Source organism: Meriones unguiculatus, chromosome 2 (genome assembly GCF_030254825.1).
Source record: "Meriones unguiculatus strain TT.TT164.6M chromosome 2, Bangor_MerUng_6.1, whole genome shotgun sequence".
Lineage (NCBI taxonomy): Eukaryota > Metazoa > Chordata > Mammalia > Rodentia > Muridae > Meriones > Meriones unguiculatus.
Genome location: NC_083350.1, coordinates 127795032 through 127811761, shown reverse-complemented (window position 1 = coordinate 127811761; position 16730 = coordinate 127795032). Strand labels below are relative to the sequence as shown.

The 16730-nt window shown below is 37.1% G+C and overlaps 1 protein-coding gene across 1 annotated transcript in view; it reads left to right on the top strand.

The window, feature by feature from the left end:
- Positions 1-16730, top strand: part of Cand1 (cullin associated and neddylation dissociated 1) — a 38927-nt gene that overhangs the window by 12731 nt on the left and 9466 nt on the right. Inside the window, exons 3-8 of the mRNA XM_021643628.2 lie at positions 7679-7833; positions 9568-9691; positions 10888-11144; positions 11415-11520; positions 12669-12814; positions 15883-16175. Of these exons, the coding sequence (XP_021499303.1) occupies positions 7679-7833; positions 9568-9691; positions 10888-11144; positions 11415-11520; positions 12669-12814; positions 15883-16175 (1081 nt within the window). The remainder of the gene's footprint in view (positions 1-7678; positions 7834-9567; positions 9692-10887; positions 11145-11414; positions 11521-12668; positions 12815-15882; positions 16176-16730) is intronic.

Here is a 16730-nt window from a genome sequence, read left to right as displayed (position 1 = left end):
CCAGGCTGGCCTCAATGTGTGCCACCATATCTGGTAATTCTTTTGATCTTTTGATGATCTCTTGTGTTTGCATTTACAATTAAGGAGCTGAAAAGGCAGCTTGTCGGTAGAGTTCTTGCTTAGCACATGTGAGTCATTAGTTACTCCCTAACACTGTAAAAAATGGGGAAGAAACATTTATGTTATATTCATAAAGGACTTTGGATACAAGCAGGTATGTCTATTCCAGTTAGCTTTTCTGTTGCAGTGATAAATCACTTGGTAAAGGCAACTTGGGAAGGATTTTATTTCATCTTCTAGGTTGCAGTCCATGGAGCAAAGCCAAGGCAGGAGCTTGAAGCAGAAGCTATAGACAAAAGCTACTCTGCTTTCTCTCAGGGTCACACTCGGCTGCTTTCTTCTTCAGCCCTGGCCAGTCTGCCTCGGAATGATACTGCTGGCTGTGGGCTGGGTCCTCATATCAGTTGACTGTTAACCCCCGCCAGTCTGATGAAGGCACTTCTTCAGATGAAGTTCTTTCTTTGTTCTGTCAAGTTCACAAGATTAGCCATCATTGCAAGGATAAAAGTCATGGTTCTGACTAAATAATAGTTGACTCTTGGAGGAAAAAAAATGGTCTATACGTAAATGACCTAACAGTTTATGAAGAAACAGAAAAATTGTCAAAGAACTTAATTGCCACCCAAAATAAAAGGCTGAAAAATCTTCCACAAATCCCTTTGAAACCTGAAAGAGTGGATAGTTGTAATACAGATAGTTCTAGTACCACTCTAGAACACAGAATAAATCTAAAAACATGCCACACTTGAGCCAGTTATTCTAATTACTGATAATACATTCTGACTCAAAATAACACTAAAAAGACAAGCCAGAGAGTAGACCGACATAAATATTGAACTAAAACATGTTTCCGTATTAAGAGCAGCATTAATAGTAGCACAACTATACCAAACAGAGCTTACTCTAAGAACGTAAGGATAAGTGGTGTAAATACTGTATGCTTACACAGCTATGCTTCTGGGTTAGTTGGTCAGAGGAAAAATATATCTTATTAATTGTGATGACATTGTTAGAATTCCACACTAGGGCCAGGCAGTGGTGGCAAATGCCTTTAATCTCAGTACTTGGAAGGTAGTCTTGTCTCTGAGTTCGAGGCCAGTGTGGCTACAGAGCGAGTTCCAGTACAGCCAGGGCTATACAGAGAAACCCTGAAGAGGTGGAGTTGGGGGTGATGGTGAATTGATTTTTGTGATTAAAAACAAAAAGATTTAGGCTACTTAGTAGAATTACACAATGAATGCACTTCTAGCAACCAGCATCATACTTACAGTCACTAAAGTGTATCAATCAAAAAGATTCTTTATTTCCTCTTGACAGAATTTGCCATCTGTTTTAGTACAATATTTACGAATATAGGAATTGATAGATTCTTCCTGTTTAGCGGTTCTAGTAAGGGAGCACAGCTACTCTTATACTCTTGACTGAAAACAGTACTCCTCTATTTGGAGAAGGTTGTCCTCTTCTATTGGGGATGCAGCAGCTTAGGAAGGAACACCTCTGGAACAGTGATCAAGGAAGAAGGAAGGGGACACCCCCAGCCAGATCAGCCAAATCAACCCCAGCAGTCAAGTGAGGTGACAGCCAGATGACCCTCATACCTGATAGGTTCTTCTGTAAAACCAGCTAATATAACGAACACTTAGAGTTGAAATAAGCCTGTGCTTGATTTTGAAGGAGACCAAGAGGGGAGAGTCTGAATGCCCTGGGAAAACAATTAGAAAAAAAGAAATGATAATTCAGTGAGATAGCAGGATGAGTAGCTCGTTATATAAAACCCAGGTTTTATATAAATTTTATAGTCTGGAAGCAGGTACTTGTTTATTACACTCTATGAGGGACAGAATCCCTAGGAGGAAATGGAGCAGGGACTGTACCAGTTGTGACCTTCTGAGTACTCTAGGACATAAGGTTACAATTCTGTTTCCAGACTTGAGAAATGATGGTGTTAATGTGCAAGCTGGATCCTGTCAGCCAGATGGGGCATGGAGTGATGGTGGGAGGGCAAGTGAATCCTACCTCGTGCTTAGTTGTATCTGTTTCAGCCATTCCAGGTTCCACTTGGGGTTTAGGTATAATATTTATATTTATGAGCTATTTTTCCTTTTTCTATAAAAATGTTTGTTTTTTACTATTTTTCACAAGGCAGAACATTTTGCAAGAATAGAAATTTAAGTGTTGGAAGTTGCTGGAGAGATTGTTTAATCATTAAGAACACTGGCTCCTTTTTCAACAGTCCCAGGTTTGATTCCTACCACCCACACGGTAGCACACAGCCTTCTCTAACGCCAGTTCCAGGGGATCTGACACTCTTCTGACCTCCATAGTGTATGTACATACATGTAGGCAAAACACCCATATGAAAATAATGAAATCTTTAAGAAAAAAGAATTTCAGTGTTAAAATCAGACCTTAATGGGTTTAAAGTGTGGAATCCACTTTCTAAATGGATAACTTTTCTAAATGGGTAACTGGTTGAGCTAAAGTTTAAGCTTCAGCCTTCTCAGTTTTCTCTATGGGATTGGCTATCTGGAGACTGTTTTGAAATTTAGACTGTATGAAGATGAATTTGTATAGTGGAAAGTAGGGGGTCATTGGTTTTGTTTTGATATATTTATGAAAGAAATGTTAAGTGGTAACAAAAAAAAATCACCTGTGTAGATGATGTTCAGGTAGAATCATTCTTTGGAAGGTAAAGCTTTGGGGTATTTTAGACTCTGCAAGAAGAAAATGAAAAAAAGAAGGCTCAGAATGGAGCCTTATTTACAGAAGGAAGCAAAACTTCCTTGGTCCGTAGGAAACAAGGTAGAGAAGGAGATGCGAATGGCATAAAGCAGTGGTGGTCATAAATGAGTTCACATGTTCTGGCCAGCAGTACAAGAACTGTTCACTCTTTACATCTGCAGACTGCTTCTTTAGTATGTTCGCAATGAGACCAAATGTTAGCCTCTGATAACACACCTCTTGTGTTCAGCTTTGTGGCCATTTTAGTATCATTTGTTAGTGATTTCTTACTACTGTGTATGTAGTTCCAGTTCTCAAATGAGTAAAGGAGGATTCTTTCATTGCTGATACTGGTTTTTATACTTTATTTAACAAAATATAGTAAGAATAAATGAAAACCATCACATCAAAGTTGGACATGACAAACCAACCTAAAAATAAAAGTGCTTCAAGAAAAGGCAGAAGAATCACCCTTAGGAGTCCCATAAAAGTACAAAACTGAAAGCTATATTATTTACGCAGAAGACCTAGTGCTGCAGACCCATGTAGGCCCTGTGATTGTTTGGTTATGGACTTTTCCAACTTTTAGAATTGGGCTTATGTGTATTATCAAGTTGTAGAGTTTTTAGAGTATATATTTATATCAATCTATTGACACTCATTTTGTAAACATCTTCTAATTTGATGTCCTTTGGTTGCTAATTTTTATTCTTTTTCTTTGATTTAACTTATAAAATATTTTGTGGTTATTGTTTTGTGTCATAAGGAATATTTAATTTGATTTACAAGGATTTCTTGTAGTTTTTTTCAGTTTTCGTTTTTATGTTTAGTTCTGATCTGTGTGGAACAAAGGTTGTGGAAAGTGTAAGGCCGGGGTTGTTCCCTTCTTCCCATATGGATAGGCAGCTGTTGCAGCACCATGGGTTGACAAGACTGCCCTTTCCCCTCCGAATTGAATTCAGAATTGACCTGGCATCTTTGAAGAAAAAAAAAATTAGTCAAGTATAAAGTGTGTGTTTTGCTCGTTTGTCAGTATTGTGCTGCTATATTGTTCTTGTTTAGGGCTTTTCCACCCTGGTTCTGCTAACTTTTAAGACCAGATCAGTCTACATCGAGTGGGGGAGCTTTTCTGTAGCAGCATCCCTGGCCATTTCTATTGTTTGCCAGAACCACTTCTAGTACCCCAGATGTCAGTGATACATATTTACAGGCGTTCTCAACTAGAGAGTGAGGTGTGCCTTTTTTTTGGTTCTATGATGTACAGTAAGTTGTATATCCTGACTTTTTTTTTTTTTTTGAGAGTACATTGTTTCTTTTAGGTCTTGTATTGTTCTTTTTAATCAGTTTGCCAGTCTCTGTCTTTAAAATATCAGCGTGTTCCATTTGGGGTTGTAATTATGCTGATGGACTGTTTGAGAAGAACCCACTACTAGTGCTCAGTCTTCCAACTCTGAAGCACAGTGTCTCATGTCTGTCACATTAGTTTTTGTTAGGTCCTTGGTCATTTGTACATAAGTTACTTCAGTGGTGAATCTCTCTTTAAATACTAATTGTTGTGATTTTTGGGGTGGTGGGGCTGCACATACAGGTGTCTGTGCGTGGTGTGGAAGCTGGCGTTTGATATCGCCTGGTCCTCCGGCTTGCTGAAGCAGGTTCACTTAGCTGAACCTGGAGCTGCCAGTTCCGCCAGTCACCTACCCTTGTTCACCCTCACTCTGCCTTCCTCAGCTGCAGTGCCGGGTTACCACAGGGCAGCCATGTTCTGGTTGTTTCATGTAGATCCCAAGTCCATTATTTATGCTTGTACCAACTGCTTCATCTCCTTGCCCTCGATTTTGACAATAATATTTGAGTTTTCTTTTTTCTAACTAATCAGGAAAGAGAGCTGGCTTTAGGTTTTGTTAATTTTCTTTATTGTTAGCAGCTTTATTGGAATTTTCTTTTTTCTTAACTTTTGACTTCTTTTCTAACCTAAAAATAGCCATAAATAGTCTTTATGTGCTTTCTGTAAATTTTTATCTTCAGTGTGCCAGGCAAATGGGCTACCACCAAACTCTCTCTTCAACCCTTACAGTTCGAGTACATGCACGTACAGGCTAATGTGGCTGTGAATGTAGGACAGAAGTTGATGTAGGTTGACTTCTTTAGTCACTTTCTACCGTTTTGGGCTTCAGGGTTTTTGTATGTTTGTTTATTTTTGTTTTGATTTTTTTTTTTTTTCTGTCAAGACTTTGACCACCTGTCCTAGAGCTCACTATGTAGACTACATTGGCCTTGAACTCACAGAGATCTACCTGCTTTTGGCATCCACATGCTGAGATTAAAAAGAGTGCACCACTATCCCAAAGCTGTTTTAGTTTTTTGAGACAGGCTCTCTCTGTGTAATCCTGGCTGGTCTGGTGCTCACTGAGGTCCACCTGCCTTGCCACACCCAGCTTCCACCTAATTTTTTAAGGCAGAATACCTGACTATGCTGCTAGCCAGTGAGCTCTAGAAGTGATAGACATTTGACAACTATGCCCAGCTTTCACTGATGCTAAGGATGTGAACTTGGATCTTCATGCCAGCTCTTTAACAACAAACATAGCTGTCACCCTAGCCCTCCTCTGCTTCATTAATCTATTAGTTATTTTAAGGAAATTTGGAAGTTATCCTTTCCTGGGTGCGGGGGGTGTGTGTTGATGGATTTTAACTTGCTTTCCCTGTAGTCAGAAACTGCACTGTAGGATGGTAAGGGCACTCACACATTTAACAATGGGAGTCTGCCGTATGCTATGTCTTGTTTGATCTATATGTACTTGGTTGATCTACATGGAATTGGAAAGAAAGCTGTTACTATTAAAGTGTTTTTTAAGTGTGTAGAGACCAAGATAGTTGCTGATATTTAGATTTGTATCTTCTCTGGTGTTTTGGTTTGAATAATCTATTGACTGAAAGGGATCTTAAGATTTAGAACTGATACTGGTTTGTCATTTCTCTTTAGTAATACAATTTTCTTTGCATGCATTTTAAAAGTGTAGGCTGTTAAAGGTGAAATTACTGGTATTTGTTTAAACAATGAGAAAGCTTTTATTCAGACTCAGCAGCCAGTTGTGATAAGTGTCAAGATTATTGCAGTAGGGGAGAGAGATTGGATTCACCTATGAATAAAAGACCAAGTGGGTATTATAGCCAACAAGCAGAAAGAGAAAGTTAGAGATGTAAAATAACACAGGAGTAGATGGAATTCTTACTTACTGCTTGGCTATACATCCGACCGTGCCCAGCAAAGATGGAAGCAAGGTCAAGGCCTTTATTGAAAAGAGGGCTGGGTTAGGGGGTGCTGAATAATATTTGGCCGCTTTTGCCAGTGATTAGGTATGCACATTATGGATTTCTTCTGTTTGGCTGTTGTATAGTACAGGAGTCTTTATTAATGTTTATCATAACTATTGATAAGTTAGATTTGGAGAGATATTTTTCCTGTTTTCTGTTTGATTCCCACCCACCCCATTCCTTTTATTTACTTAAGCAGTAGTTCTTGAAGTGATCCAGGAGACCTCCTGAGGCAGTCTTTTACCCGAAAGGTTCAAACTGTCAGGGAATGCTACTGTGGACCTGCTTTCTCTGTTATTTTCTTGTTTTTACATTTGTGATTATCCAGACAACTCACGACATGTGCTTCTACAACATTGAATGCAAGGCTGCACATAAAAATCTAATTGTTTTTAATCTCAAGAATCAGAATTTTTAGAAATGAAAAATAGTACTCCACTATTTTTAAGGATACAGTTTGTTAATGTTATTTATTGCTAAAGTGAAATGGGTTTGTTTTTATTTTATATGTTTGTGGTGGGTGTGCATTTTCGTGTGTATGTGCGCGCGTGTGCATGTTTATAGCAAACACTTTGTTAGCTGAGCCATCTCTCTGCCCTCATTTTCACTCATTTCTTTCAGTATACATTCCATTTATTTTAGTTTCTGGTCTTTTTCTCCATTAGAAATGGCTGTCTTTTTTTTTTTTTTAAAAAAATAAAACATGTATATTTTTAATGTACTGATGCCCCCACTCTATACTCTGCCCATCAGCCTACCATCTCTGTTCTCACCAGGTCATAACTTTTGAGGACCCTTGTATTTAATTGGGCTTGCTTAACAAAGTAATGGGTTAAGTCTGCCATAATATAATGAAGGATAATATTGAATGTGAAAGTTTTAGAAAACTGTAAAATAGTGGCCTTTTGTATTTCATACTTAGGAGTTTCTTACCTCAATAGCTTAATAGTAAATCCTTTGTTATAGGGTTCATACCTTTTTCATTAGGAATCTTGAATAACAGTGATTTCTTGATGAATATTCATATTCTGAGCATCCCTCCTATATGTTGGAATGTTTGGGCAGGGCATTCAGAAAGGAATTCTATTTTCATGGAGGGCTTCAACTAGCAAGAGAAACAGAAATCATAACAATAGAAAGCAGAAGATATGCAACATGCTTTGGGAGCACGTATAGAACTAGAGGTTTGCATTATGCTTTTAAAATCTAGACAGGAAATTAAAAGAAGCTAGATAGTAATAGGAAAGGGTCAGAGTTGGCAGGGTAACATCAAATGGAAATTTTCTTTTAGGTAGATCTTGTTAGGAGCAAACAACTGAATGTCAGAGCTGTTTGTGTGCTTGAAGGGTTAGCATGCAGGATGGGAATCATCTTCAGTTTCTTGTTACCCTGCTAGAAATCAGTGGGAAAAAATGAAAACCAACCACAAAGTGTTGTATCATTCAGTTCGCCTTTATCCTTATTTATGTGTCATCCATGGTTAAAGTGACAGTTACTAGGCAAGGTTAATATTTCTACTTGCTTTTTCTGTTTTATTTTGTGTTTCTCTAGATGCTGACAGATTTCCTTCTTTCTGTTGCAGTCTTGGTCCTTTAGTGAGTAAAGTGAAAGAGTACCAAGTAGAGACAATTGTAGACACCCTCTGCACAAACATGCTTTCCGATAAGGAGCAGCTTCGAGATATTTCCAGTATTGGCCTTAAAACAGTAATTGGAGAACTTCCTCCAGCTTCCAGTGGTAAGCAAGAACGTTTTGTCTTGTCCTATAAATCCTCCCTGTGTTCCAAGGCACAGAGAGGTGATTTGATTGGAGCCTTACTTTTCTTAGATACAAATGTAACTGAAGCAAATGAAACTTAAAATGTACGAGGTGTTGGTTCTCATGGATGTTTGTGTTGCTGCAGGGTGTTAAAATAGTGTTACATGATCACAAGGCAGTGGTGGAGTATGCCTTTAATCCCAGCACTTGGGAAGCAGAGGCAGGTGGGTCTCTGAGTTTGAGGCCAGCCTGGTCTACAAAGTGAGTCCATGGCAGCCAATGCTACACAGAGAAACCCTGTCTCAAAAAACAAACAAAAAGTGTTGTGTTTTCCATCTGCAGGTGGGAGAAAGTGATGCTGTGCAGCTCTGTAGTGGAAAGATCAGCAAAGATACCAAGTTCTGATTAGTGTATTAGTCATCCCAGCTTTCATTTCGTTTCCCACCAAAGCTTATGATGTAAAAATTATAAAATTGAAGACATAGCTGTGAAATAGTTCAGTTTACTAGTAGCTTTAGTTTGAGCCCTTTTCAGTTACTTGTTAATTTAGTAATTAATGAAGTTGGTCATTAGCTTTTGGCATCTTATCAGAATTATCTAGGTAATGTGAACCTGGAGTTGGTCTTGACTGCTCTGCTGATATTTAAATTAGAAGTCTGAAAATTATTGTTTCATTTGCAAATAGGGGAAATTATCATATTCCTAATTTGTGAGATTTTAAATTGTTAATATCATGTGAATGTTGTTTTCACTCAATAATATTAATAATTTACTCTCTTGTTATAATCAGTTCTGTCTCAGTTGCTTCTCTTAGTCTGCACATTACATAGTTGAAATTTATAGAGATTAAGTTACCACCTACATCCAGCTTTGACTTCCTGATTGTGTAAAGATTTGAACACTTGGGGGGCCTCTGAATGTGGCTCAGTGGTAAAGCATGCCTAGTACCTATGAGGCCCTGGGATCCATCCCTAGCACTACAAAAAGGAAGCAGCTTTTTTTTTCCCCCCATCTAAAACTGGTACTTTTTCTGCCAGAGCTGCTGCTTTACTTTCTTTAAGCAGCCAATAGTCTGTCAGTTCTGAAGGCCATTAATTATAAAACTGTCTTACCTGTTTTCATACTGTTTCTTTCCGGCATCGATGTTGCATTTAGTTGGTTGTAGCACGGTTTCTTTTTAACATTGAGATTCTTAACTTTCACAGTGAGTTACCTTTCCTAGCCTTTGTAACACAGGACCTGCTTTAAAGTGAGGGGCTGCATGCATGCCTGTGTGTGCGCATGCACACATTTCTCCATTTGTTGGAAGTGACTGCATTAGAGCTTAAACCTGTTACTTTTTCTTTTAAAGAAACTGTTTAAGTATTGGAGTGTAAATGCACCAGAACTGAAAGGCTGTTGATAGAACTCAAGAACAGACAATTCTTGATGCTTTTCCATCTAGAGATTTGATTGCCACACACACTACAGGCTTGGTAGCCAACATTTGTTCAGTAGTTGCCCAGCAAAATGTGAATAGTAATATTTGTCTCTTTTCCTGTGTCTCTTTGACAGCCATTACTTCTGATTCTTGGTTAGATACAGTATTTTTAACTTTGTTTCTTAGCAAGGATCCCTTAAGTGTCTTGAACAAGTTTAGCCTGTTGAATATTTGGTAGCTAGTGCAGATATGAATTTAACATACTTTGAAATTTTTATTTACTTTTCTTGCAGGCTCTGCACTAGCTGCTAATGTATGTAAAAAGATTACTGGACGCCTTACCAGTGCGATAGCAAAGCAGGAAGATGTTTCTGTTCAGCTAGAAGCCTTGGATATTATGGCTGATATGTTGAGCAGGTAAATGTGTCCATTATTTCCTCGTGTTGTGAATATTATAAATATTATGTTCATGATTAAAAATTTTCTTTGGTTAATGTAATAAAACTTGGCTTAGATTTCTGTGGTTGGGTAAAGGAAATGTAAGCTATACTTTCGTGTCGCAGATGTTTTGTGATTCTGAAGAAGTTCGTGATTATTCAAATTGTTCTTAGCAGTTTATATTTATTCTAGTGTTCTTAGTTCAGTTAATCTGCTTAAGTGAGGAGGTTCTTTAGGGGAAGTCACAAGTCTGCAGTTGAACAAAGGACAACCTTTAGCAACTTCATTTTTATGAAAATTATTTGTAGTTAATGTAGTTTAGTTAAACTTACATGTTTATTTTAGGAGATAACAATGGAAATGGCTGAAAGGCCAAAGGGAGTCTGGGACTATATTCAGTGAAGCTTTTTATGGAAATAATGGCACAGCTAATTAAATGTGCTGAGGTGTAGAATGCATACATGGAAGAATGTTGAAGCAGAGATGTTATAATCTCATTTTCCAGGATATGGAGTGAATACAAAGGCAGCCCTTTGGTGGACTGGGGTTCTGCTGAGGTGGGCAGAAATGTATGTTTAATTGATGAACAGTGATAACCCAGGCTTTTTGTCCCACATGTGATTTGCTTACCGGCACTGATGGCATGTGATAGTATGGCATTGGCTAATTTAGCTCTGCATGTTGAGGTAATTGGGAAAAGTGATTTTTGGGAGAAAGTGAACCAATAAAACTGAGTATGACATGGATAGAGAAGAGAACAAGAGAAGGGGGTGAAGAGATTCTGGGTTGTTTGGTGTCATAGGTATTCACAAACAGGACTCAATAGATAAAATACATTGAAGTCTTGAAAGGAGGAAAGTGACAAGATCATTGTGTATTTTGTTTTGTTTGGTGTTTTGCCAGCCATTTGGCTAGCCAGTCTGTAGTAGGTAATAGAGGCCTTCTAAGAGTTATTTGGGAAAATACTTCTCAGATACATTTTGCTTAGGGTTTTTGGTTACATTGATAGAGGAAGTGAAAACTTAGCTTTTCTTTTCATTGTGAATTCAGATTTATTTCAACTTAATTTGTGCCCTAAATATATATATATTTTTTGAGTCCAGAGTCTGGATATCTAGTAGTGCTCTGGCATGCTGAATTATATTCTTTCTGCTTTTTTCTTTCTTTTTTTTAAGGCAAGGAGGACTTCTTGTCAATTTCCATCCTTCAATTCTGACCTGTCTACTTCCCCAGCTGACCAGTCCTAGACTTGCAGTGAGGAAAAGAACCATTATTGCTCTTGGCCATCTAGTTATGAGCTGTGGAAATATAGTTTTTGTAGACCTTATTGAACATCTGCTGTCGGAGTTGTCCAAAAATGACTCCATGTCAACAACGAGGACCTACATTCAATGTATTGCTGCTATTAGTAGGCAAGCTGGCCATAGGATAGGTAAGACATTTTTCAGTGTTCCAAACTTGTCTCTTCTTCTTCATGCTGTTTGTGCGTGATGCATGTGTGGCTCACCATGCATGTATAGTTCAAAGAGCAGCCCCAGTCAGTTCTCCTGCTACCTGTACATGGGTTTCGGGGTCAAACTCGGGCTTGCAGGCCTGTTTATCAGGCAGGGTACCCTCTGAGCCCTCTCACCAAGTGGCTACCTAAAACTTCTGAAAAAATGTTATAAGTGTGTAGATTTAAGAAGCAGTATGCTTTTCCTAGGTGAATACCTTGAGAAGATAATTCCTTTGGTGGTAAAATTTTGTAATGTAGATGATGATGAATTAAGAGAATACTGCATTCAAGCTTTTGAATCATTTGTGAGAAGGTAAGTTTTTAAGATCTTTTTATTTAAAAATATTTTTCCTTAAGAATAGAATAGTTATTAAGATAAGAGAAATAACATAGGATTTCAGGTGTATTGTAATTATTCATTAATTATTGATGGCTAATAAAATATTTGTAGCAAATGTCATCTTATAAAGTCTAGTAGCTTCAATTACTTTGAAAATGTTTGGCATTGTTAGAGTGAACTTTTACCTCTCTAAAAGGGAAGAAATATGAGTGTAATATAGTTTGTCTCCAGAACAACACGGTGAATTTTCCAAAGAGAAGCATAGTAAATTGCCTTTTCTACCTTACATTTTAGATTTGAAATACCTGTATTTTGAGAGTACAATTATTCTCAACCTAGAAAATTTTGACTCTTAATTTTCTTTTAAATCTTCATAAAAAGTGTGTGGAATCAATATTAGCTAAATGTTTGCCTTTGGCTAATATCATCTAATTGGTGTCCAAATCTTAACTGGTTTTGGTCTGGACTTTGCCCTTTACCTCACAGTTTAGTGGAATATTTTATAGTCATGCTACTTTAAAAATATTTTATTTCTTGATGTATATGGGTGTTTGGAATATGTGTATGTCTGTATCGTTTGTGCCTGGTGCTCATTGAACTGGAATTAAAGGTGGGTGTGATTGAACCCGGGTTCTCTGCAAGAGCAGCCAGTTAGTTCCCTTAACCACTAAGTGTCCCTCTAGCCTCCATGCCAAAATTTGAATATTACAAATGTTGAGATTCGTTTCTGTTCAATTTATAAAGAACCACAAATTGCCCCTTTAATTTTGGTTCTGTGAGCATATGTGAATTTTTATTGATTCCTAACATACAGTGAGAGAAGACTATGCTAAATAAATGTTCACTAATGGCTTAAGAATCTCTATACTACTCCCACTTAAACAACACAGTTAAAATATGTATATGGTATATGTGTGGGGATGCACATTCTAAAATTAAATATTGTTTGAAAGGTAAATCTTTTAAAACATGAAGCTAATAAGGTAAAAATGTAAGTGGTTTCCACTTTGCTATTATTGCTAATAACTGAAGCAGGGAGAAAAATGCAGTTTGTGTGCGTATGTGTGTGTGTGGGTATGTGTGGGTGTGTGTTTAAAGCAACTCTTTATCTTTATATTTAGGTGCCCTAAGGAAGTTTATCCTCATGTTTCTACCATTATAAACATTTGTCTAAAATATCTTACCTATGATCCAAATTATAATTATGATGATGAAGATGAAGATGAAAATGCTATGGATGCTGATGGAGGAGATGATGATGATCAAGGTATTTCAGATTATATAGAAGGAATCTATCAAAAATGTTTCTGAATCTGTTATAAACAATGGTTTCATAAAAAGCCAGTGTTAGAGGTGGAAAGATGATTCTTAACTGCAAATTGTAGCAGTCTTGTTCCTTAGGAGTTGTCTTTTTACCTGTGGTATTCAAGTCTTAACCATGGTTATATAACCGTTCTACTGTTTATATCCCCAGTCTAGTGTTTATATTTTTTTTAATAAAGTACTTATACAATCTAAGTTTTTTTTTTTTTTTTTTAATGAATCTAAAGATATACATAGTTTGGTTGATAATGAAAATCCTGAATATTATTTGAGGTACTGCTTAAGGTTCATGAATAAGGTAAATATTTCTGTGGCTTATGTGATTAAAGTCAGACCAATTTATAATAATATTTCAAGGGTATAGCAATTGCTGTTTTTGTTTGGAAGAATTATAGTAAAATATTTAAATGGTTTGATTACCAAGTACATGTATTGATGGGCTTCCTGTTACTCTTAGAGTACTTTTTAGTTTGTGTGAACTAAATGGGTACTAATTTAAGCCTTTACCTACCCCAGCTCCCAGTTAATGACACAGAGACCTATGAGATTTATTCAGCAAGCTTAAGCTCTGGGCAGATATTCATCTATTCTATCCCAATTATGTTATTCTGCTTGCTTGCCATCTCAGTCTTGCCTTGGCCTTCTGCTATAACTCTGTCCTCATGGTGAACTCCCCTCATGGTGAACTCCTTCCTCTCTGTTCCTCTACCTTCTTTCTGAGACCGCCGGACTAGGAACAGAAGTCTCTGCCCAGTTGTTGGCTAAATCACCTTCTTCATTAACCAATCGGAGATAATTGGGGTGCATTATTTACACGACATTGATATAGGAGATTTTTTTCATGATTATGCCCACGTTTGGACTGCAACCAGATCTTGGGGCATAGAAAAAAACAGCATCTGAATACACAGTGGGCAAGACCATCCCCCCAAAGATAAATTTCTATAAAATCTGTAACTTAACTGATCTAAAAAACAAGCGCACCCATACCCACACACAATTCCTATACTCCAGCAGGTACTGCCCATTTTTGTTGTCACAACAGTTCTCAAACAAGTGCTGTTAAATTCATTTCTTCCCTTCTGTCTTGAATGCAGTCCAGTAGTGACTTGCAAATACCGGCAAATGTTTAACTATTATTTTGTCATTTAGCATTCAGAGACCAGGCTATCACACTTCTGTGCTGTCTGTCTTCTGTTCTGGTTCTTACTAATCTCTGTAATCTCTAAATATAGATATGCTGAGTCCTTGTACTTACCTGTAAAACTCTTGAGTTTTTCTTTGGATCTCACCTAGTCTGTGTGTAGTATCAGTATTAATTAGCTCAGCTATATACCTTTCCTGCAAATCTGGGTTCATATGTGACTGTGTAATTGATATTACTGATTGCATAGTTAAAGCATCTTATCCCTGCCCTTTCTTCAGCCCCTCATAACCTTCTTCTTTAGTCTTTTGTATCTTAAAAGAAATCCTTCATCCCTCATACCCCAAAGCTTTCACTCACTTAGCATGATCTTATACATTTTTATCTTAAAACACTTAATCATTTCATGCATATTGTAAGTGATTATCTTCCAGCTCTTAGAATGCAATCCTCATGAAGACTAGAAGATTAAACCTTGATTGCTTTGACTTCAGTGTAGTGTCTAGGATAATGCTTGGCCCACACTGATAATGTGAAAGCATGTTGTATTAATGAAGAGAAACTTTAGGAGTGAAGTGTATGTTTTAGCTTTTGAGTTGGTGTTTATTATGCCAAATAACCCAAGTCATTCAGCTGCTTTAAAATTAGATGGACTAAATATAATATGTATCACTCAGCCGTGGTGTTGTAATTTCAGTGACTGAGGCATTTGTTAATTTTCTATTAAGCATGTATTTCTAGGATGCAGTTCTTATATGATGATGTAAGAAAGAATATGGCTTTTTTTCTTTGTTTGTTAAATAGATGAGTCTATCTTGGCAGTACCTTGTAATTTTTAAATAAGTATTGTTAAATGAATCTGCCTTGTATTTTAGTAGTATTTGGTTAAATTTTCCTATTAGTGTACTAAGAATAAATGACATTAAATCATTTGGAGATTGGAAAAAAATACATCTTAGAATTCTCTGAGGTCCAGCTAGCTGACACTATGCTATTTGAAATAGAAACCATTAAAGTGCTGTTGTCTCCCACTTATCTAGGCACACAGTCAAGCACTAAGGAGTCATTTTCCTGGTAACAGTTACCTAAGAATAAAGAGATTCTTGTTGAATAAGTTCAGGCCGTCACGATAACTGTAGAATTTTTAGTCTTTTCTAACTTCATGTAATCCAACTGATCAGCCTGCTTGGGTTACAAAATCATTTCTAAAGACTTCACATGTCCAATCAAATGTGTAGGTGCAATAAAATTGTCAGTTTGAACATGCCAGAGTGTTCAATTAGTAATGTTAGTTTGGTAATCTGTTTTTAAACAGCAAGCATTTCTTAATGAATGATGGATGTCCAGTCTCTTCAGATAGACTCATAAAAAGTTGGAAAAAAATGTCTGTTTCTGAAAGCACATGAGGTTAAGTAAGAAGCTATGTATGAAGCTTGTGTTAGGATTCTTTCTTCTTGCAGAAAATTAATCATAACTATTCTTTTTACTACATCTGTAACCAAATCTTGTTTCATAGTTCTTATAAATGCCCATTGATTTTTTTTTTCTTTCTACTGAGTCTTGATTGGTTCAAAGGTTAAGAAACTTATGAGTTTAAAAAAAAGTCAATGTATTGATGAAAAGATTGTAAGCAAGCCACGGTTCATTACTTTCATCATAGACAGTGCTTAGCCAATTAAAACAGTCATGGTTTTTTAGTAAGTTCTGTATGTATTTTGCATTCTGCTTTTTTTAGACAGCCTATTGCTGTAGATGTTAGAGCTAGATTAACTAACTGTCTTGGGTAAAAATGGCAGTTCACTTTCTATGTTAAATTATGTGCTTTCTGTACCATTAATAGCCTGTTCAACATTAAAACTTCCCTTTAGGGAGTGATGATGAATACAGTGATGATGATGACATGAGCTGGAAAGTGAGACGCGCAGCTGCTAAGTGCCTGGATGCCGTAGTTAGCACAAGGCATGAAATGCTTCCAGAATTCTACAAGACCGTCTCTCCTGCACTGATATCCAGATTTAAAGAGCGTGAAGAAAATGTAAAGGCAGATGTTTTTCATGCGTACCTTTCTCTTTTGAAGCAAACTCGTCCTGTGCAGAGTTGGCTGTGTGACCCTGATGCAATGGAACAGGGAGAAACACCCTTAACAATGCTTCAGAGTCAGGTCAGTGAACACATGTGCTTTGAAAGCCACTGGCAGTGGTGGTGTACAGCTGTTCTTAGGAAAGGCGGGATGCCACAGTTAGAGAGACACCGAGCTAATGAGTGCTTGTGTTACTTGTAAACCAGGATTCAGGAAATTATCTGATACCGATAGAGATTTCAGAGCTGTGGGATTATATAACCAGCTTCACTCACAATTTGTGTGATCTTGGACAAGGTAGTCATTTTATTAAGCATTGCTTTTAATCATTTGTAATAGGATTTACTGAGAAGTACCTACCCAGGGCTGTGCCAGATGAAATGACCAGTATACTTTTAGTGTATGCTTTACTATATGTAAGTGCTTGACTATAGTTCTTACTAATAACATAGCATTCTTTTTTTCTCCCTAAGGCCCTGAATATTAAGTCACCATTACTCCCATTTGATGAATATGTGTTCATACTGGGTATTTTCCTATTCATCCGTAATTCCTATATCAACTCTAGGAAACAGATTTTTGTGTGTTTTGCCTTAGTTTTGGGTTTGTTTGTTTGTTTTGGTCTCATGCTGTAGT